The sequence below is a fragment of the Eutrigla gurnardus genome (genome assembly GCF_963514095.1).
Source record: "Eutrigla gurnardus genome assembly, chromosome: 19".
In the NCBI taxonomy this organism is placed as follows: Eukaryota; Metazoa; Chordata; class Actinopteri; order Perciformes; family Triglidae; genus Eutrigla; species Eutrigla gurnardus.
Genome location: NC_139930.1, coordinates 17,051,487 through 17,074,087, shown reverse-complemented (window position 1 = coordinate 17,074,087; position 22,601 = coordinate 17,051,487). Strand labels below are relative to the sequence as shown.

Sequence of the window (22,601 nt, the reverse complement as noted above, 5' to 3'; positions counted from 1 at the left end):
ATATTCATATATAGTTAAGTTAAGTTAGTGTTACTTTCTTAAAAGTAATATCATTGTGTTGTTACTTTGAATTTCTTAAAAACGAGCAAGATTTTTGTATTTTTTATTCTTGTCTTTTTTTTAAAGAAAAAAAATGATGTATATATGTTGTGCTGTATAATGTACTCCAATTTCGATTTCAATAAACATTTGAATTAAAAAAATTACCATAAAAACGAGCAAGAAGAGCTCTTTTTTTGTTGGTATTTTACGTAAAAAACGTTTGTACGAGTACGCAAATGATTCACTTCCTGTCTTCTCTGAGTAGAACCGTTGTTGCCTTGGCAACACAAAGACTCCTGGAGGAGGGGGCGTTTTTGACATAGATCCAAAACATTCTAAACGCGTTATTTTCTAGGTTAGTTTACATCTATGTTTCGTCATGTCATGTGACAACTTGTCCAACTCACACTTCCGGTACTGTATGTGTGTGTGTGTGTGTGTGTGTGTGTGTGTAAAAAAAAAAAAAAAAAAAAAGTTGGGTTGAAAATCTCGGAGGAAGTTTTTTGGACTTTGCAGCAAAGAAACTATACGTTTTACACGTTAGAAGCTGTTCCGCGTTTGAAAGCGCAGCTTCACTTTATCGCGAGGGAGGGGGGAAGACGGTTGTTGTTTTAATTCAAACATGTCGACGACCGCCTTGTACAACGACCAAGGAGGAGCGGAGGCTGCCGTGGAAGCCGCCGCCGGACTGGACTCCAACAGCACCCAGACCTCGTCCAGCTCCGCGTTCGGACTCTTCAGCGCCGACTTCAAAAAGTAAGCTAGCTTTAAAAAAAAAAAACGCGTACGTTCCGTCGGTATCGGTCATTTTGCGTTAAAGTTAGCCCGCTTGTGATTAACTTTGTGATGCTATCTTCGACTTAACAAGACGTCAGCAGCATCATCAACAAGCTAGGCTTACTGTCGGCACCGTTAGCTCTCATCGTTAGCCTGCTTTAAAATGCTAATCTTGTTAGCTCTCGATATCAGTCCTCTTTAAAATGCTAATCTCGTTAGCTCTCAACGGTAGCATGCTTTTAAATGCCCACTTCTAGTGTCATACTACTGATTTTATCAAGACGTACCTTATAAACTGTATACTTTAGGTAACCCTGTGAATTAATTATATTTTTTAAAGAGTAAAAAGAACAACAACACAAAGTCCAAAGCGACTTACAATAAGTACATTTGTGGAAAGAAAGAAACTACAACATATTGCCGATGAAGTAAGAGAGGACAAATAGAAACAAGTGTTAAAGTAGTAGCTGTTCAGCAAGGATACCTTAAGTACAACAGTGCTACGATCAAAGTGCTATAGGTAAGAACATAGAAGTGCATGTTTATATATATAACTACACGATATTTACTATGAATTATCCAGTACTTTATAGTAAAAGTTTTTCCCATGTATTTTCGGAATTTGTTGGAAAAATTTGAAAAGGTGCACACGGCCATTTGGTGTCTTTGCAAGCCCATCAAAAAATAATCATAGATAGTTATTTGCGGCAATGAGACTAGGAAGAAGTCAATCGAAACAACAATGACGGACTGATTAACAAATCTTGAAGCAGCTCAGTGAGTGTCTAATGATTGCACAGAGCTTCATAAAGCATGTACAGTAGTGATTTACTCCACACACGTGTTTCCAGTATTAATGAGCAGACAGAAAGTTACCCTACTTTGGAGAAAAGCTTCTTTAGTTGTATATATAAATATACCAAACTCTTTCTTTTCATTTTTCATAGGTCAAATTTATGTAAATCAAATTAAATTTGTACCCCTAAAATATATTAATTTGTCATTATGATGCGTATTAAATCAAAATGAGCCAACGGGTTCATACTTTTTATGGAAATGAGGAAAAATGCATCTCAGCTTGCAGGTGGACGACACGAACACGCTTTGACTGGTCTGGGTGAATTAATCCGGTGTTGATTACCGTAAATTACACTGTTAGCAGTGATATGCACAGACTGTTGTGGAGCTACTGCCGGGTTTCTACTGTGATCAGTGGTTTATTTATACGGTCACGTTAATATGCACAGGTTTGTGTGTGGAAGGTGTATTCGCAGCCAGGTGACGGATATTATTTTTTAAACCACCTTAAATATGTTTGGCCAAGTGAGTCTAAGCATGTTATTATCTTACCCGGATGTAGATTCATGGAGAGACATGAAACCCCTTTGGTCCCAAAACACCAAATCAGTTTCTGATTTAGCCGTGTGGGTGTCCAAGTGTTTTTACAGGCCAAACAGAAAAATGAAATCTTTGAGAGGAGATGACATTTCTTCTGTATTTACTCTTTTTTCTACATTAACTTCATGTTTAATCACTTGTATAGAAGTGAAACTGGATTGTCAGCATGTTTCTAGTGTCAAACTCAGAAACCTGCCACTAGAGGGCAGCCACACATCACTGGAAGCATCCTCTGCATTTTGTAATTTCCTGTAAAAAAACAAAAAAAACAGTGTTTGTGCAGCTTAGCCACTCTGGTTTAATACCTTCTGAGTGGGAGAAAAACTGCACACCACATGAGCTCCACAGGTGTAGCTTTGAGCAGCTCAGTCTTAGAAAACAACATATATGTTAAAATAAAATGTTTTGCTAAATGTCCTGAATTCCGCACAAAACGTTTGTGATTTAGGTTTTCCAGCACGATTTTGGCCCATTATGAATATATTTTCTGCGGTATTCTTTTTGCCGACATGTTAAAATGTTGCTTAATATGCTGAAGTGAACCTCTTTGGCTGTCTCACATGACATTCTGCCCATTTAGGCGAGGCTAGGTCATATGTTTTCTTGCTTCCAGGCCCAAACTGAGACACCAGAAGGCAAAATAAAAGACATGAATAATGCTTCTGTTTGCACACAATTCACAATGCGCAGACCTATAAGCACGATCTTTGTCCTCCTCAGCATTTTTTGTGTGTTGCATATTTGCTGATTAAAGTTGAGTTTAGGATGCAGGGCCTCCTCGTGTTGAATCAACTAATGTTTGTCACGTGTGAAGCACACAGCAACATTCCTGCACCGTAGTAGTCTAAAAGGCATTTTTTTCCCCTGACTGACTGAACCCTCCAGGCCTTAGTGAGGCATACGAGCATGTGACTGATTAATGATCTGTGTTATAAAAAGGATATTTCACTGTGGCTGAGTGGTTTGGGTTCTATGGATTTGTTGTATTTGAGCTGCAAAAGTAAGAATTTTGTCCTCATAACAGGGTCTTTAGCTTGTTTTTTTTATTTTGGCCTACATCTCCTTGTAGAAAGGTCAACCAAGAAGGACTGCAAAGAATCTGAATAACGAGGAGGTGTATTATTGACTTGTTCATTGAATGCTTTGATTGATGAAGTGAGGTCAGTGTGTCAAACACGGGAACGTTTTGCACTTTTGTTCACAGACTACAGGTACACAAACATTTATCTAAACACCGCAAATTGACTTCCTGTTGCTTATTTTTATGTTTTGTTTTTTTTGTTTTTTACATTTTCAGGCTACTGACAAAAAGCTACATGATTATACCAATATGTTCTCAATAAAATATGTTTATTTATTTATTCTGCATTTTATTAAAATACCAAAACCTTGTTTTACAGTTCTGGTTAAATCCTCTTTATAAAATCCAGCTGTGAAAGCCATCATCTGTGATCTCTCCTTGACTTTTAATGAAAGCATGTGTATGATTTCCACCGACACCAACTAAAAATACAGTCCTTTTGTATGATTTGGTGAAGAAAAAAACAAATACAGGAGCTAAACTAACGATGGTCAAATCAAGTTGGTTTTGTCTTCACATACATAACGCCGTGGCGTTGAATGAGACGGATACGCACGTGGCAGGCTTGTGATTAATATTCATTAGGGGAACTGCCACGGGTAAACGGCGTTATAATAAACTCGGCAGCGAAGGAAACAAATCTCATAATCACGTTTGGCTTTTGTGAGAGTGATGCACGGATGTTTACTACGGCTGTTGTTTTGCACTTAAGTGGTTCTGATTCAGTATGTTGAACTTAGGAAAATGAAAAACCTGGATACCATACAGGGAAATAAAGGAATAATAATAACATTTTTTTGTTAAGTGTTGGCTTAGGATGCAAAAATGTCCCGGTTGTGTTTAGCTTGTTTCTGCAGCCGGCGGCCACACAAAAGGAAATCCAGCTTGTGCATGGTTAAACCTTAATATTAAATAGTCTCAGACTGTTTACATGAAACTGTATGTGTTCATTAAGGGTTTATTACAAATTTGGTGAATTGCAAAACAAATGCATTAATTAGTTGTTCAAGAAACAAGTTGAAACTTCTTCCTACTCCTTTTCAGACATTTCAATAATTGTTATGGGAATATGTTTTGTAGTATGCTTTCAATTTTGTTTTGCGTCATGGAGTAATTTATTTAACGTCTGTTTTTTTTTTTTTTTCATGTCTGAAATACATTTTCATTCATTCACCCAAGAAGTTAAGCTTTAAACTACCGACGACACATATTATACATATAACACGTTAGCGTTGTTATGAGTGGACTCGTACATCAACTCCCAAAAGAAAAGCGTATGGAAACAAATCCTGCACCCTTTCAGAAGTCCTCCTGTGGCGTTCAGATCTTAAAGGTCTACTTCCTGTCATTCAGCTGGCCGTTATCACCGACGTGGGCCTCGTCCTGTTGGCACAGCCGGCTCTGTGTTCTCTATGCGGATTACTGTGCAGTGGAGGTGATGAAAAGTAGCCTGGTGTTTACCCACCAGTGGAGATAAGGCCCTCCTTTCTTTTTCTTTTTTTCTCCCCCAGAGGGAAAGTGACCACAGTCACACAGAGAGACACGTACACGTAAGCCTGAAGCCTCGCTTTCCCAGAGGAGGAATAAACCTACATGAAGGAGAAGATAGGAGTAACCAACCTGAGGAGAGCTGGAGCAGAAGGGTTGTTTCAGGAGGAACTACAGCAGGAGGAGCGTCCTCATCGGGCGAGGAAGAAGGCACTACCCTCCGGCATGACTGGCCATTAGCGGGGCATCTTGTGACTTTTTGGCCCGAGAGAAGAGGAAGGACAAGGCACACTGCTTTTCCACTCTTCCCCCCGGCGGTGACACGTTATGAACAAGGAGTGGAGACGAAGGCAGCTGTAAACACACAGGGCACACAGCCTGAAGGAAAGTAATCATCCGTCCAGTTACTAGTTTGGAGACGTGTAACACGCGTTGTTGAGTTATTCGGAGCCCCGGGGAGGAAACGCCGGCCGGCGATGGAGGTCGGCTTCTCTTCACTGCGCTCTGAGGCGGTGGGAGCCATGAGGACGGCGCTGGTGTCCGCCGAGAACCTGCAGCTCACGCTGAAGACGGAGCCCAGTCAGGAAGAGCAGGCCCTCACTCAGACCGAGGGGGTCCCCAAGGAGACCCAGAGAACCGGGTACTGTAGTAAGACCCACAGCACCCTGACGGGACGGACTGTAAACTGGCTTTTTTTTTTCTATTTGCTTTCACCATAATTTAAGCTCGCATTATTTAATAATCAAGAGAAACATCGCTCTTCAGTGTTTAAAATAACTTGAATATTAGTTTCTGAACTTTTTGTTTAGTTAAAAAAAAGTTGGAAATTTCAAAATCCAGGAAAATATTTTAGTTATTTAAAAAGATGGTGCTGCAAGATGAATAGGATTTGTATGAAGTCACAACGTATCATTTGATGAAATAAGAAAGAAAAAAAACGTGATGAAGGTGCTCCGATCGGGATTTTTTAGGGTCGAATACCTTAAAAGAAATGCTATCGGCCGATTCCGATGATGGGATCATGTCAAGCCTTCTATTAAGCGTGTAGCATTATTTAATTTACTATTCTTACGTCAAATGATGAGAAAATATCATGAATTGCTAATTTGACAGACGAAGTGTGCAACATATACAAGACTAGTTTTTCAAGCTATTTTAGTTTGGGGGGGGAAAAGTGTCTCAAACAAGTTTACAGATGCTCATCCATCCCACATGTTCTCTTCCACCTGGATATGACCTGCTCTGTTTATCCTCTGTGTTGTGAACAAACAAGCTGTGTATTTGCACAATAGCATTAGCCTAGCATGGTCAGGTCACGTGACTGCAGGAATCTTCGTTGGAAAGTGGTGTCACGCATGTTGTTGTTGTTGCATCGTTAGGGATTCCTGCTATTTGATTGGTTCTGTTCGCTTCCCATCAACCCCACAATGTTCTGACCTGTTTGGGTGTGACGGGCCAACGTGACCCCCGTCGCTTGTGTGTCCTGTAATCTGTGAAGCCGACACAGATGTTGTATTATTCACACCGCCGCCGGTCTGCTGACCGTGAAGGTACATTTATATAAGTTCTGCTGTTTTCTGTCCTCAGGAATGAAGACCTTAAAGAGATGCTGGAGAGCAACAAGGAGTCGCTCAAACTGGAGGCCATGAAGAGGGTTGTTGGGGTGAGGTGCATCATGGGAATTAAAATGCGTTCAGTTTAATATCGCCGACAAAAACGGGTGGATGAAATAGTTTTTTTGTTTTTGTTTTCAGCTGATCGCCAAAGGGAAAAATGCCTCGGAGCTGTTTCCGGCCGTCGTGAAGAACGTGGCGAGTAAGAACATCGAGGTATGACAGCATGAAGAAATCCATCACATGGGGAAAAAACATCATTATTGTTTGTCATCTTCACCACGACTGTTATGATTCATGTGATTCTCGTGTGCCACGGCATGTGGGTGCTCTGCGTGACGTCACAGAGGAACTTCCTCTTCCAGCTTCGTTTGAAAGCTATTTCTCCATTTAGTTTGCATTTATTTCCATTTGTACACAAGCAGACACACTTAAAACAAGAGTAATGACATTAAATAAATATATTTAGATATATTTTTGTTTAAATAGCACAATGTAAGAACAACGTCTCTTTTATACAAATGAACAATCAATCATATGCACCAGTAATATGAACAAAGTATGCATACTTCCACACTTTTGCGTACTTTGCAGTTTCCCGTGAGTTTTACTCATGAAAGTGGCCGAATTAATCAATCACAGTTAATATATTACAAAAGGAGGGAAAAAGAGGGTCATCATAAACAAAGCAATAATTAATGAACATAAGAGTAACAGTAATTATTTGATGTGGTTATAAAACAGAACTGCGAGCTAACATCTTTTTAAATAAAAAGTTTAGAAAAGTGTAGAGTGAATATATCAGGACATTATCAGCCCCAACACATAATACCATCATCGTTTCATATAGTTTAAAGCAGAATCTCCCTTTGCTTGACACTAATACAAATATGTAGTCTACCACAGCTGGAAGGTGCTGGAAAAGCAATGAAAATGCACCTTGAAATGCTTGAAAAGTGCTTGAATTTGCTTTGGAAAAGGTGTTATTTGTGCAGTAGCAGGATAAAAACACTGTAAAGGTTGTTTCCGTGCAGCTTTGTGCACAGACCGCTACAGAGAATGACCCAACACACTAAGCAACAGCTCGAGAGGGGTTCCCATGCCCGTAGCCTGTGAATATTGATTAGCGGGCAGCAGAATAATCAGGTGGGGGGGGGGGGGCTGAAGCACCGGCGCCGTGTGCGAGGCGTGCAGCCGAGGCAGCTCGTGGCGGGGAAGGGGAGCAGGTGGGAGGATGTAATTGGCGGCAGCGAGCCCACAGTCACGTCTCCTCTCTCTGCCGCCTCAAACACACCAGCTGCTAAAGGTAGCGCCCGTTCTCTCCCTCGGCTTCTCTTCCACACTCGAGTGTATCTCAACTCAAAAATGGCCTCTTGCTCGTGTTCCCACCCTCCTCCCCTTCTCTCCCCTCGTCACCGCCAGGCAGCCGGCCATCGGAGCGCTAATTAGAAAGAAAACAGCACAGGATCGTTCGCAGCATTGACCATTATTAATTTCTAAAATAATCATTTTAACACTCAAAAGACCAGATACATTATGAATCGAGTCGTAGCGCTCCTTTGAAATCAGTCGTGTGCTTCTGTGGTCAAACAAACCAGATCCTGGAGGGCAGATGTGTTGTGTCTCCCCGTTTTTATAGTGAGTAATGCGGTTAATTCCAGCGGTAATGACCAGAACGATGATTGAGAACTGTGGAGTGCTGCTGCAGGTCAATACCCCCCCCATTAGAAAAAGCACCGTGCTGATTGCTAATTAAACTCTTGGCGATCGTGTGCCTGAAACGTAACCTCACCCCTGACCTCGACCTTAAAGCACTTTTTAATTAAATTATAAATTGTTCCTGAAGTAAATCATCATTTCTCATAACCACTTGTATTTCCAGCCTCATGGGGGCAAAACAATCGACTCTCTTAGTTCTGCTTTTTTTTTTTTTGCTCTTCCTGAATGTGTGGACCAGCAGAGAGAAACCTTTGACCGACAGTTAAACCCGTCGGAAAGCAGGATAAATGTTGTCTCAGGCTTTCCTGCCAGAAAAGAAGCCAAAAACACAGAATAATGCAGTGACGATTTCTGAAAAGGAAGACAAATATGTAATGTGTCTCTGCCTGAAACAACACTCTGCTGCTGGTGATATGGAGGCAGGAACCCCCCCTCCCTACATGAAATAATAAAATAAGCAACACCAAGCAGAGAAAAAGGCTCTTCCTGTTCCTTATTGTTCCTTTTATTCCTTATACCGTCTTAGATGTAAGAACATGAACCTGCTGAACTTTTTAATTTCCCCCCTTACAGCTGCTTCCATTTACATGCCGTTTGATTTAATTGTCCTCTGCAGCTTAAGAAGCTGGTGTACGTGTACCTGGTGAGGTACGCAGAAGAGCAGCAGGACCTGGCTTTGCTTTCCATCAGCACCTTCCAGCGGGCCCTCAAGGTAAGCTTCTACACCGGGGAACGTTACGGGGAACGTTACGGGGAACGTTACGGGGAACGTTACGGGGAACATTACGGGGAACACACGATGACCTCACTGTTCTGTTAACAGACAGCTTTCAGAGGCTTTATCCAGCTAGAATACAGTCATCATTATTAGTTCTGATTATTATTATGTCTCTCCACGGCAGGAACCGAACCAGTTAATCCGAGCCAGCGCTCTGCGGGTTCTGTCCAGTATCCGGGTCTCCATCATCGTCCCCATCATGATGCTGGCCATCAAGGAGGCGGCGGGCGACCTGTCCCCGTACGTCAGGAAGACATCAGCTCACGCCATCCAGAAGCTCTACAGGTAACGCCTCTGATGGAGCAGCGTCACCTGGCTGGTTCTCCACCTCCCGGCCCCCGAGCCACAGTAAATGTTGTGTAATGTTGGTCCAAGGGGCTTTGCCCTGCACTTATCTCACTCTTATCAGACAAAGACCGGCTTGGATCAAAGAATGAATCGCTGCTTGAAATACTGAGCAAAGTCGTAAAGCTGAACTTGAATGGATCGGTTGAGTATTTGATTTTATAGAGACGAGAAGGCGAGGTCTGTAATTTGACCTTCTACTGTTAAATCCCTTAAAATATCTCACAGTGGAATGAATGAAGTCGTGACTATTGTAGGGGCTGCATCCATTTCAAAGCCTAACAGCTGATGTGTTAAAATTGTTTGTTTTATTCAACCAAGAGTAGAAAACCTCCAAGTATTCACTTTAGAATCAGATATGATAAATACGAGCAGCAACTCACATTTGAGAAGATATTTTGTTTGAAAAAGGACTAAAACAATTAAAAGATCATCCCAAAAATTGCGGATACATTTTTCTGCCGATCGATTAATCGACTTGTTGCAGCTATTTATTATTTATTTCTATGAAGAAAGCTAAAACATTCTTTTTTAAAGTTTGGATCAAGATATCAAGTAAAACCTTTCAGGGATCAGGCATGAGGAACACAAGTTCTCATCCTAAACCTGCATTAGAGAAGCACGCCATTAAAACAACAAAACAGAAGCTTATTCAGTATGAACGCGCTTAAAATATATATAATTAAAATACATAATCCAGACAAAACAATCATATTAAGAGTTCCTTAAAATAACTCCTCTCTGATGATCGTTTTTGTCTTCACTATTTGTCTTAATTGTACAGTTTATCAGTTGTTCAAAAGCAAAGCATCCATTAAATAAGTCACTCAGTCAAGGGTTTGCCGGTTTACTTAATGATAAAAAAAGAAGGGAAAAGGTTGAGAAGGACTTTTTATTTGTATGTAGCTAACAGAACGGGTCAGTCCAAGTCGAGGAAAGGAAATAAAAACCCTCTCGCCGACACTGGATGTGACACAGTCACCTCTGTATTCTGAGCACACAGAGGGACATAATTTAATTTGTAAGTCTCATCAAGTTTTCTTGTTATGTGAATAATTGCCATTTCCTGAGTTGACTGATTTGTCCCTCTCTCTCTGATGTCTCTCTCTCTCTCTCTCTCTCTCTCTCTCTCTGATGTCTCCAGTCTGGATCCGGACCAGAAAGAGCAGCTGATCGAAGTGATAGAGAAATTACTGAAAGACAAAAGCACAGTGAGTACCGACCTTATACTGTATAGTACATTCTGCCATGTTGGGAGAAGGCCGACCACTGGAGGGCGCCGCAGTCAAGCTGTTCTCCCTCGTACCCCCCCCCCCCCCCACCCCCCCCATCCCACAGCTCATTCGGCAATGCCATGGTTTGTTAACACCCACTTAAACCCCACACATCTTCAGATGCTCCTTGTTAAGTGTCCATTTGGAAGGAATTTTCGCACTGATGCTAGTGTCAGCTTAATTTTCTCAAAGGCCAACTTCTTCTCTTTTTTTTATTCTCTCTCTATCTCTCTCGCTCTCTCTCTCCACACAATGGACTCCGTAAATGAGTTGGATTCTCAAATGTCTGTGTTTAGGCCACAGAACGCCACGCATGCAGCCTCATTAGAAGTCAGCCGGCAGCACGTTAATATGACGAGGTCACCCTGAATACTAAGTTTTAAATGGCAATTTCAAATATTGTAGACGCTGGCTACAGAATATTTATGTATTCATAGTGTATACCTATCGTTATACAAACAAAACAAAGCAGCTCAGGCCAACAGGGGGAGGGAGGGGGGCTACCAGATGCATAGCATATTTAGCCTCGGACGCTAACGAAGACGGATGACTTCTCTCCCTGTTGGAGCCCACGGTGCGAGGCTGGGGACACAAGCGGAGAGAGAGAGGGCACTATCATCACACGGACGCGAGAGCACTATCAGCTGCTGATGAATGGCCAGAAGAAGGATGCTTAATAGCTATCGAGTGATGCATTTTTATGATGCCGTGTAGCATTTAGACGTCGGGGTTCCTGTCGTTTTATTTCCTTATTTCCCCCGAACATGCAGGGAGTGAGTCTGTGTCTTCAGATGGCTTCATAATGTCTCCTGATGACCTCCTGATGATGTCATGAGGGTGTTGAAGGGATGAGTTGGAAAGGCAGGGATGGAAAAGATGCTTTTAGTTGCATTAAAGCATCATTCCGTGAACTTGCATCTTTCCTCCACAAAACTAAAGATTATTTGTATTGTGTGTGCGTGTGTGTGTGTGTGTGTGTGTGTGTGTGTGTGTGTGTGTGTGTGTGTGTGTGTGTGTGTGTGTGTGTGTGTGTGTGTGTGTGTGTGTGTGTGTGTGTGTGTGTGTGTGTGTGTGTGTGTGTGTGTGTGTGTGTGTGTGTCTCTCTCTCTCTCTCACATGACCGGTCCGAGCTGCCCTCAAATGAAAATTGTTTATGAATGTAAATCAACATTACCAGTATTATTTTAAGGTAATGTTTTCTGCAGTACATTATATATGTGCGCTCCCGCTTTTTTCCCCTTTATCGTAATTATTATTTCACCCAACAGTTAATTATTTAAACCGTCTGCAGCTCACGTCTAATTCTTGCTATTCTGGTAAACATCTGGTCGTTTCTTACATACATACTCTGCATCATGACATCCATGCTTCGTATGACCAGCATGTTAGTATGCATTTCAATCAGAGCTGCTCCTTATGTTATTAATCACCACCTGTGCTTGTCCTGCTGTGAAGGCTCCTTACTTCAAGCTTTCCAGGCTGAAGACGGCTCTCCAGAAACCTTTCAGCTCGTCGGAGCCCAGTTTTCCCGTCTCGGATGTTAATGAAATCAATTTAACTCCGAGTCGGTGAATTCATTAAGGTGAATGCTATTTAGCCGATGTCAGTGTGCTGCCTGTAGGAGAAGGAAACATTTGGTTATTGTTCCAGTTTGTGTCATCGTCCGGGCCTCCTGACGTTTACCTTTTACAGATGTGCCTGTTTGGTTAAATGGCTGTGACACATGGGGGTGGGGGGGTGGGGGGGAGGGGGGGTGCTTATAGGCAGGGTGGTTTAAAGAGAAAATGGGGAAGGCCAGATGACAGAGACAACATAGGAGTTTGTGCAGCTGTTTTACCGTGATGGATCTATTATCCAGCCATTACAAGATAAATGATCGATCCCTCCCACCGCCACACCCCCCCCACCACCCCTCCACCCTGCACCTTCTGCAAAATTGAAATGAGGAGAGAAAGGAGGAGGGGGTGTGTAGTATGATCAGGGGCTAGGTGAGATGCCCATTAATTTAAAGGAGGAGAAGAGGAGGGAGGAGGAGAGGAGCGAGCGACGGGAGGATAGGCCGACCCCACGCCGCGCCATCAATCAAACAGGCGTACGTTGTCTCTGGCGTGATGACCCAGCACTCTCTGCCTCCCCGCCACCCTAATTAGAATTCATAGCAAAACAGATGCAAGGAAACGCTTTGGGCCCCTTCATAATTTTATAGGAAATTTATTGTTATTAGAAGAACCATTTGCTTAGTGTGATTTTTCCATTACCGGCTTGTCATGCAGGGTAGATAATACGGTTCGAGGAGGAGGGGGGGGCTGAACTCCATAGATTGGGGTGTCAGTTTTGTTGATGGTGCATGTAGTTTACCTTGGAGCTGCATCTAATGGGGGAAGTTGGTGGAGAATGCACGAAGCCTTGCAGCAGGATCCGGCGCTGGGAAACGGTGCTGCCTGTAATCGCCTCGGAGACGGGAGAGGCCTTGGAAGAACGCCAGGGGAGTAGAAATACACAGCGCCGATGCATGCCGAAGAAATAATTATATAAATATATAGATATATAATATAATTGACTGCTTTGCATGCGGTTACAGAAGGATATATTGGCCGATATTGCTTCAATTTGCTGTGAAGCTACTTCTTCCTATTTGTCCCCTATTTTATCATATCATGTTTTGTTGATTATCCAAATAAAATTATTGATGAGATGAGTTTCTTTTTAAAATCTGGGCAAATACAACTATAATCACCTTAAAATACCAATAAACCTTTTTGTTCAGCATTTTGCCTCTGTCATTGCAGGAAAAAGCAAAGGGATAACTAATGATATTTCAATGTCTGCGGCTCGGCGGGTAAACGTAACATCGGTGGGATTCCATAAAAATGTAGATGTCTGATCCTCCAGTGAACCGCGCGTCGGTATTAGTGTACGGATCTCAGGAAAGCTGATTATCTCAGAGATGAGGTCCAGATTTCTCCGGGAATCTACAGACGGCACACACACACACACACACACACACACACACACACACACACACACACACACACACACACACACACACACACACACACACACACACACACACACGATCAATGCAGGCTCATGACAATGCTGATGGGTAAATGCACCGGGTTCCCACAGGGCCAGCGGTGGCCAGAAGGCTTTAATTGTGAAGACCAGATTCTGCTCCCTTTCTCCTCCTCTTCTTCCTCTTCACCCTCGCCTGCCAATGATAATGGTGTTTGCATATTAATACCCCGGCATGTCAGTCTCACAGGCAGGGAGGGGGGGCAGCAAAATGGGTTAAAACATGGGGCTAGGGTGCAAAATGGGTTAAAACATGGGGCTAGGGTTCATACGGGTGCTGGAAATCCTTTCATTTGTGGTCCTTCTGTAAAAAGCTGTCTCCAAACATGTTGGTTGTTTAGAGGACAATAACATCTCATTTAATGTGATGAACAAGTGACATAATAAGTAGACTGAATACTGAGGATTGGATTGATACAAATATGGAGTTTACCACAGCTGGAAGGTGCTGGAAAAGCATGGAAATGCACCTGGAAATGCTTGGAAAGTGCTTGAATCTGACTTTGAAGAAGGTGTAGGAACCCTGGCTCGCTCCTCTCGTGGATCGAAAACAAAATGAGTTTTGTACCTTTAGAGGGGAAATGTACGGGAGGAAACACCAGAAACTCTCACTGATGGATTTCTTTCTAAGGGTTGTGTAGAGTTAAAACTTGAAAGCACAAAGCCTTTTCCTTCCAATTAACAGCTAACTACTGAGAGGCTGAGCTGTGTATATTGCTATCAAAGTGGTAAATTGGCATCGTGGTGTTATATTTAAGTGCAATAATTGTGTTTTTTTGTTGTTTTTCTTTAACCAAGGTCATATCTGTTAACCAGTCTTTTATTTCTCTGGAGTCTTTATATTACGGCTTTCTGAAGAGATAAAGCATTTGTTCAATTTGTCTAACAAAAGCTGCTACGCGTCCTTTTCTACTTCCATTAACTTCGGCGTTGATGCCGGAGAGAAATAAACCGTTTCCCTCGTGAGATTCTCCTTCTTCATCCCTTGGTTATGTGTTTTGCAGCTGGTGGCCGGCAGCGTGGTGATGGCGTTCGAGGAGGTGTGTCCGGATCGCATCGACCTGATCCACAAGAACTACAGGAAGCTGTGCAACCTGCTGGTGGATGTGGAGGAGTGGGGTCAGGTGGTCATCATCTCCATGCTGACGCGCTACGCCAGGACGCAGTTCACCAACCCCTCCAAGGAGGTGAGGAGTAGAAAAACACATCCGTAGACTCGCTTTTTCATATGTCACACTTACCGCCAGATCAGTGAGGAATATGCTTTCTTTATCAATCTTAAAGGAACAAGCCTGGTTTTACTTTAGGATTTAACAAACCTGCATTAAAAGACCGAACCCAACGATGGATATAACAAATACCAGAAACTTGAAACACACCTCCACCTCACAAAGGAAGCAGCTATCAAAGTCTTTCTACCAGAGATTCACAGCGGTTTCACAATAAATGTCAACATACAAACGCAAATAAAGACAAATAACAAAAATCAATAACACATCTTTAAAGAAAAATGCTGTTGTCCAAAGATGATTAAAAACACATCAATGAGACACACACACACACACACACACACTTATTTTGACTCATGATCTACTGCAGAAAATAGTCCTCACTAAACGCTGTTTCCTTCTGTTTGAGTAATGTTTGCTTTAAAAACGTTCTGAGAATCTTTTCCTCTTTTTTTTTTTTGGTTTTCCAGTTTTTGACCCATTTTTTTTAAAGATTTTAAATCTTCAGCAGGAAACCATGAGCCTGGGGTTGAGTCTGGGGAAGATTAAATGTTTTTAGAGACATTTTTGTGTTTTTTCATGATATTTGTTGACAATAGAAAAACAACAACTGAATAACACCAACATTTAAAAGTGCGCTTCTGTATGAATGAGAGAGAGAGACGGTCTTTGTATTTATAGTTTGTGGTTTAGTGATGTGAATCGTGCTGTTTTCTGTTCCAGGGCACCATCTTTGACGAGAACAACGAGAAGGCGTTCTATGAGTCCGACTCCGAGGAGAAAAAGGACCAGACGGAGGCCAAACCTCACGTCATGGATCCGGATCACAGACTGCTGCTCAGGAACACCAAACCTCTGCTGCAGAGCCGGAACACGGCCGTGAGTCACACACACACACACACACACACACACACACACACACACACACACACACACACACACACACACACACACACTAGAGATATAAACATTGATCAAGGCCTCCGCTCTTAGCGATAAAAGCTATATAACTAACTTTACTTGACTAAAATTCACCAACCCCTTTCTTCTTTACACAAATGCAACACGGACATGAAACATAAAGACACGAGGATGCACACACACACACACACACACACACACACACCTGCCCCCCCACCTTTAAGATAAAACCCCACAGCAACAACAGAGTGAGTGCAGATCTCCATCACCAGCAGCCTCAAGGTCTCTGTCGCCGAGCAGCAGCGGGAGGACAAATGCTCCCGAATGAGAGCGTTGATTAAAATGTGACATCCCGTGTCTTCTACACGCGACAACACGGCGACATCCTCCATCTTCATATGGAGGCCCCCCCCCTCACGCTGTCTGCCATGATGGACACACGTCCGCCTGCTATTTAAAGTGCAGCTGAAAAATGACTTTTTAGAGAGTCTTGTAGCGCTCGTGAGGGGATTTTATTTTGGCGTTTTGAAGACGGCAATATACGTTACGATAAATAGGGCACTTACAAGTTACAACAAGGAAAACCAAAAACAGCTGAGAAGCAGTGGTGTAACTAATCATCTATTCCACTTCTGTACTTAAATGCAAATTCAAGGAACTTGAGTATTTCTGCTATTTCATATTTTTACTTAAATGTCTTGACAGCTTAATTTACTTTTCAGACGACAGTTTTTAATCCCCTTCCTGTCCAGTGAAAACCACGTATCTCCAGATGTGTTCGTGTTGAATGTTTATGAAGGATGAAGTGTTTCCTTTCTGAACTTTAAAATGGTCTTTGGCTAAAACAGGGCTGTATTTCTTTTTAGAGGTACGTGGTTCTGATTGGACGGAGGCACTATGATGATCTTATAGAATATGCTGTAGATTATACCAACAACAGTACATAAAGAAGTTAAATACACAATAATGCAGCAGTGATATTAATCCAGAAACATCATATATATAACAGCTACACACTTTACTGCACAATGAGTACTTTTACTTGCTGATACATACTTTTACTTGGCTTTAAATGCAGGACTTTTAGTTGAAGTGGAGTATTTTCCCAGTGTGGTTGTAGTACTTTTACTTCAGTAAAGGATTTGCCTGGAGGCCAGCCTGTGAAAATGTCTGAATGGCGTCTCCTGTAGGTGGTGATGGCGGTCGCTCAGCTCTACTGGCATTTGGCTCCGCAGCACGAAGTCGGCATCGTCACCAAGTCACTGGTCCGACTCCTGAGAAGCCACAGGTAATCCAAACGAACCTACAACCTCCTCCTGAGTCAGCCCTGATGTACCGTCCACCGTCCATGATATCTCCTCTCTCTCTCTCTTGTGCAAAGGGAGGTTCAGTACGTCGTGCTGCAGAATATCGCCACCATGTCCATTCAGAGGAAGGTGAGTGTGATTGTGGACGATGATGGTGTCCTGATTGATCGATTGATTGATAGATGCATAACCGTCTGACACCATGAGTTCTCTCCACACAGGGGATGTTCGAGCCCTTCATGAAGAGCTTCTACGTGAGATCTACAGACGCTACTCACATCAAAACCCTGAAGGTAAATCCCAGTTTAGTTTGTAAACACACTGGACCACAATATGGTCTCAATTACTGTCACTCAATAAGGGTCAACGAGCTTGTGGAATGATGTGAAACCTGTGGAAGAGGCTGCAGATCATTGGAAGTTTTTAAATATCGGTTGTGATGCAATAAAATGCATTAAAGATCTCAACTGTGAGGTTTCACAAAGACTTTTCTGACCATCTGAGTGCAGATGCAAAGTAGAAAATGAAAGAAATGACTCATTAAAGGTAAAAGTAGCAATTTTATTCTTGCTCTTAACTGGAAAACAAAGGCCAAGAGTGTGCTGACTTCCTGCTTCACAAATGAGAAATTGTAATGTGTTCTCACGTTCTCTTGGACAAACTTGGATTTCCTCCCACAGATTTGTCACGGGGGCGATATGTACGGCACGACCAAAGGCCTTAAAGTGACTTCTGGTGGCTCCTCCTTTTCTTTTTACATGTGCGACTTTTGGTGTTTTTGGTTTCCCTCTGCACAAACCCAAGTTTGAAATGATCCCGATCCTTCGACCAACCCTCCCTTCTGATCCTTGCAGTTGGAGATCCTGACCAACCTGGCCAACGAAGCCAACATCTCCACCATCCTGAGGGAGTTCCAGGTTTGTCTTCTCCTTCTTCTTCAACAGCCGAGGGTCACATTGACTCTGACTTTTATAACCGTTTCTTGGCCTCACTTGTGTTTTTGTCAGACCTACGTGAAGAGCCAGGACAAGGCGTTTGCAGCAGCCACCATTCAGGCCATCGGCCGGTGTGCCACCAACATCTCCGAGGTGACGGACACGTGTCTCAACGGTCTGGTGCTGCTGCTCTCCAACAGAGACGGTAAAAACGCCTCCATTGATAGAATACGTCTGAGTGTTTTCGTTAAAGGGGTAGTTTTGGGTGTTTCTGGAGGGGGGGGGGGGGGGGGGGGGGGGTGAGATACTTAGATACGTAGTTTGAGAAACAAAGGGGGAACTGAAACATTTATCAATGCTCTCTTCAAAGCCACTAGACCAGTGGTCTTCAACGTTTTCAGGCCAAGGACCCCCAAGGCCTATAGAGACCTGGTGGAGGGTCCCCCGAGGCCTATAGAGACCCGGTGGAGGGACCCCCGAGGCCTAAAGAGACCAGGTGGAGGGTACCCCGAGGCCTATAGAGACCTGGTGGAGACTGTTTTGAAGGCTCTGTGCCTTCCCTCTGTCTTACGTGAGAACCTGCTGTGTTGTCCTGCAGAGACGGTGGTGGCCGAGAGCGTGGTCGTGATCAAGAAGCTGCTTCAGACTCAGCCCACCGAACACAGCGAGATCATTAAGCACATGGCGAAGCTCTTCGACAACATCACCGTACGGTTCATCCGCTCGCATCGACACGAGTCCCAACGCCCGTACTCTCGGTGACCTCTTGTCCCCTGACCCTGCAGGTGTCCATGGCCCGGGCCAGCATCCTGTGGCTGATGGGAGAGTACTGTGAGAGGGTGCCAAAGATCGCCCCCGACGTCCTCCGCAAGATGGCCAAGACCTTCACGGCGGAGGAGGACATCGTGAAGCTGCAGACGGTGAACCTAGCAGCCAAACTCTACCTGACCAACTCCAAGCAGGTATTTAAACACGGAAGACGTTTAAACGTGCTTCTTTTATTTATTTATTTTCATTCAAACTACACATTATACAGCACAACATATATACATTTTTTTTTTCCTTAAAAAATAAATAAATAAAATAAAAATAAAAATGAGGAAACAATTATAAAAAAAAATACAATAATTATATAAAAATACACATATACCACGCACACATACACACCAACATGTACAGACATATACACATAAAGAAATATAAATTAAAGACAAGAATAAAAATGTTAAATAAAGGGTGAAAACAAACAGACCCCAGGATTTATGGTTGGTTTAATGGCTGTAAGTGAACACTTCTGCAGCACGGAGCTAAGTGCTGGGTTTAAATGCAGAGCTGTGGACGAGGCGCTCTAACGTAATGGAGCGTCTCCTGGCGCCGCTCGCTGTCTGCAGGCCCGTTCGGGGAGATGGGCCGTGATTCTGGCCTCTGAGCCGGGTTTATGAACCCAGACGCCGCTTCCCCCTCAAACGAGCACCTCATTACGCCTCCCGCCTCCTCGTAATGTGTCGGGGAGGAGAGACGAGGAAGAGACAGAATACACTTTAGGGAAGGATTCGGCTTATAAGACTGCTGTTTTATGTCTGCTTCACTAATGTATACGTATATATAATGTATATATGTCAGTGCCACTGGGCTGTCTGTATGTATTACCTAGAAAACAACTGGTAATACATAAAGTTTATGGCTATAATCCATTTTGGGGCATAGCAAGGAATAGTTCAACATTTTGGGAAATATCCAAATTCTCTTTCTTGCCAATATTTAGAAAGGAAAATCAATTAGTATTGATCTGGAGACAGTTACCTTAGCATAAAGACTGAAGTTTGGATGGAGCCCACCTGTATCCAAACTAACACCTCAAAAGCTATTTAATAAACTTTACATTTTCTATGACAGCCATGTCTAAAAGCATTGTATAATTAGAAGCACTCATAAATATCCATATATAACATCCATAGTACTTTATAACGATAATACTAACAAATTATAAAACATTTTATAATGCTATTCGATTAATTTTACAACTTTTTGTGTATTCTTTTTTTCACTTTACTTAAAGCAGACAAAGACCACTTATACTGACATTATAACACATTGTAACAGGGATTATAATACAGTGTAAATATATAATATCTTACATCTTACAGGAATTATAATACACTATAATAATACTTTTTACCTTTATAAGTCATTATAAAATGTTTACTATGTACTCACACATGCTGGGCTTTGATCTTACATGACCTCTAACCCCTCTGACCCCCCCAGACCAAGCTCCTGACCCAGTACATCCTGAACCTCGGCAAATACGACCAGAGCTACGACATCCGAGACCGAACCCGCTTCATCAGGCAGCTGATCGTGCCCAACGGGAAGAGCGGCGCCCTCAACAAGTACGCCCGCCGCATCCTGCTGGCCCCCAAACCGCCGCCGCTGCTCGAGTCCACCTTCAAAGGTATCCTCTTAGTCTCACATGACGTCCTCTTAGACGGGCTGAATGTTTAAGATGAAATACCGATCCTCTGCTCTGGCTTTTGCTACGTCTGAATCCACATTAAGTGGATTTCACATCTATTTCCAGGAGTATGCAAAGTGAATTCAGGCGGTGGTTTTATTATTCCGGTGTGCCGGTCTCTCTCTGAAGGGCAGTTAGGTCAGACTCCCCTTTACCTTGGACTAATGAGATGGGTAAATTATTGAGCTAATGCTAACCTTTTTCAGACACTCGGAGGGAGAAAAAAAATCTCCCTCATTTAGCTCTCTCTCTCTCCCTCTCTCTCCCTCTTGACTAAAGGGACAGAAACTGTCTCCTCAACATTAAGATTCAGAGGCAGTTTACACCTTCTGGATGTTTATGGAATGCGTTAACCACCCCTGTCATTCTTAATATCCACAACTGAAGTCTGTTTTTTCTCTTTTTGGGGGGGTTTGCCAAGCACAGTGTGTATCATCTTCTGGTGTCACTGAGGAGAGAGAATTAAAAACAGAGAGCTGATTTATTAATAGATGTCTCCATGTATACAGGGATATTTAGTGACCAAGGTCCAAGGTGACTTTGAATCATCCTCCATCTGCCAATTTCGTCACCACTCTTGAAGCTTCCTTTGTTTTTATTTCCCCTCCTCCTTTTGCTTTACGCTGCTCCCAAACCGCGTTTTCAACCCTTTTTCATTTCCGATCAGATCGAGACCGTTTCCAGCTGGGAACTCTCTCCCACAGCCTCAACACCAAAGCTTCTGGTTACCAGGAGCTCTCAGACTGGCCGGCCGTTGCTCCTGACCAGACTGTGAGGAACGTGGAGGTCATTGAACCAGTAAGAAAATCGGCCTTCCTAATCTCTGCGTCGTAGTTTTTACTTCACACATGTCTGGTTCCTGGTTGGACGTCCACCACGACATGAAAATCAGGAACCGGACAGAAAAGGAAGATTCGCTAGAAAAATAAAGTGAAATCGAAATTTGAGTACATTATACATAATTTTCTAAAAGATAAAAATGAATACAAATAAATTAAAAAATAGATAATAATAATAATAATTAAAAATAAATATTCTGGCAACAGAAAGGATGATGTTGACTGAAAATAAATACTTTGTCGTGATCTCGCATTGAAAAGAACCTCACAATTTAAAAATGTTTCCGAACGTTGATGAACCTGATGTACTTTTTTTATCATAAACACGATCATTTCCCATCATTTATGAGTTGTCTGTCTCAGAAAAATGAGTGTTTATTCCCCAAGAAAGCAGAAATGTGTTTGTTCCTCATACGTTTGAGAACTAGAATGAAAGGGTTTGTGGATTCTGGGTTTCTTCTCTCTGAGCAGCAGCTTTATCATCGTTACTTCGTGGGCAGCTAATGTGGGCTCTAAATAAAAATAATAAACAACAATAAAGCAGAACACAAGCGTGCCATTTCAACAACACTTTGCAGGTTGATTTAACAGACAAGATATCTGGTGGGAAATCTTTTGTTGTCCCGGATTTAATGCCTGAAGAACTGTAGGCGGGCGCATATATGAAAAAAAAAACCCTCTTAACCCTAAAATAATTCTAACAAAGTGTTTTTCAACTGTTTTTTTGTAGTTTTAGGCTACCTTAATAACATACTAAAAGTTTACCAAATTCTGACCACTATAAAGGTGTTATTTTCAAGATGGCGTCCAAGATGTGTAGGGAACCCTTAAAATAGCCTGGCTCCTTCAATATCTGACCTTGTGAAGTAATCTTGGTGTCTAACCCCATGTTTTATGGGTCTATGAATCAATTGGACTTGTATAAATTGCACTGACATGATCACAGACTTATGATTTTGTGAAATTACTGTACTTTTTTCTGGATCACGCAGCAAAGCTTAATTCTGATTGGCTGGTTAGGTCTATCATCTGGCTCTCATGCGCATGTCACGTGAACAAAAGGCCTATTTCACTCAAATGTCACCTGGAAGTCTGCAAAATGGAAACAACACTCCCATCATTAGATTTGAAATAATGAACAATATGAACACAAAAATGTTGCCTCTTCTGTCTTATTTATCCAACCACAGTGACCGATTTTGTTTAATGGCTCCTATTTAAAAAACTACAGTTAACCCTTAGTTTTTAGTTGTTTTTTTTCTTTT

At 42.4% G+C, this 22,601-nt stretch overlaps 1 protein-coding gene across 3 annotated transcripts in view; it reads left to right on the top strand.

Moving 5' to 3' along the window:
* Nucleotides 1-494: 494 nt before the first annotated feature.
* Nucleotides 495-22,601, top strand: part of ap3b1a (adaptor related protein complex 3 subunit beta 1a) — a 52,140-nt gene continuing 30,033 nt past the window's right edge. Inside the window, exons 1-17 of one of the 3 annotated variants that reach the window (XM_084034853.1) lie at nt 495-798; nt 6,374-6,449; nt 6,541-6,615; nt 8,735-8,830; nt 9,021-9,181; nt 10,386-10,452; nt 14,595-14,777; nt 15,543-15,698; nt 16,931-17,028; nt 17,122-17,176; nt 17,269-17,340; nt 17,902-17,964; nt 18,055-18,187; nt 18,581-18,690; nt 18,768-18,944; nt 20,251-20,437; nt 21,165-21,295. In XM_084034853.1, coding sequence (XP_083890979.1) covers nt 665-798; nt 6,374-6,449; nt 6,541-6,615; nt 8,735-8,830; nt 9,021-9,181; nt 10,386-10,452; nt 14,595-14,777; nt 15,543-15,698; nt 16,931-17,028; nt 17,122-17,176; nt 17,269-17,340; nt 17,902-17,964; nt 18,055-18,187; nt 18,581-18,690; nt 18,768-18,944; nt 20,251-20,437; nt 21,165-21,295 — 1,974 coding nt within the window. In that variant the 5' untranslated portion in view covers nt 495-664. Of the gene's footprint in view, nt 799-4,884; nt 5,427-6,373; nt 6,450-6,540; nt 6,616-8,734; nt 8,831-9,020; nt 9,182-10,385; nt 10,453-14,594; nt 14,778-15,542; nt 15,699-16,930; nt 17,029-17,121; nt 17,177-17,268; nt 17,341-17,901; nt 17,965-18,054; nt 18,188-18,580; nt 18,691-18,767; nt 18,945-20,250; nt 20,438-21,164; nt 21,296-22,601 lie in introns of those variants that run through there. The other 2 variants (XM_084034852.1, XM_084034851.1) reach the window with 2 other exon arrangements.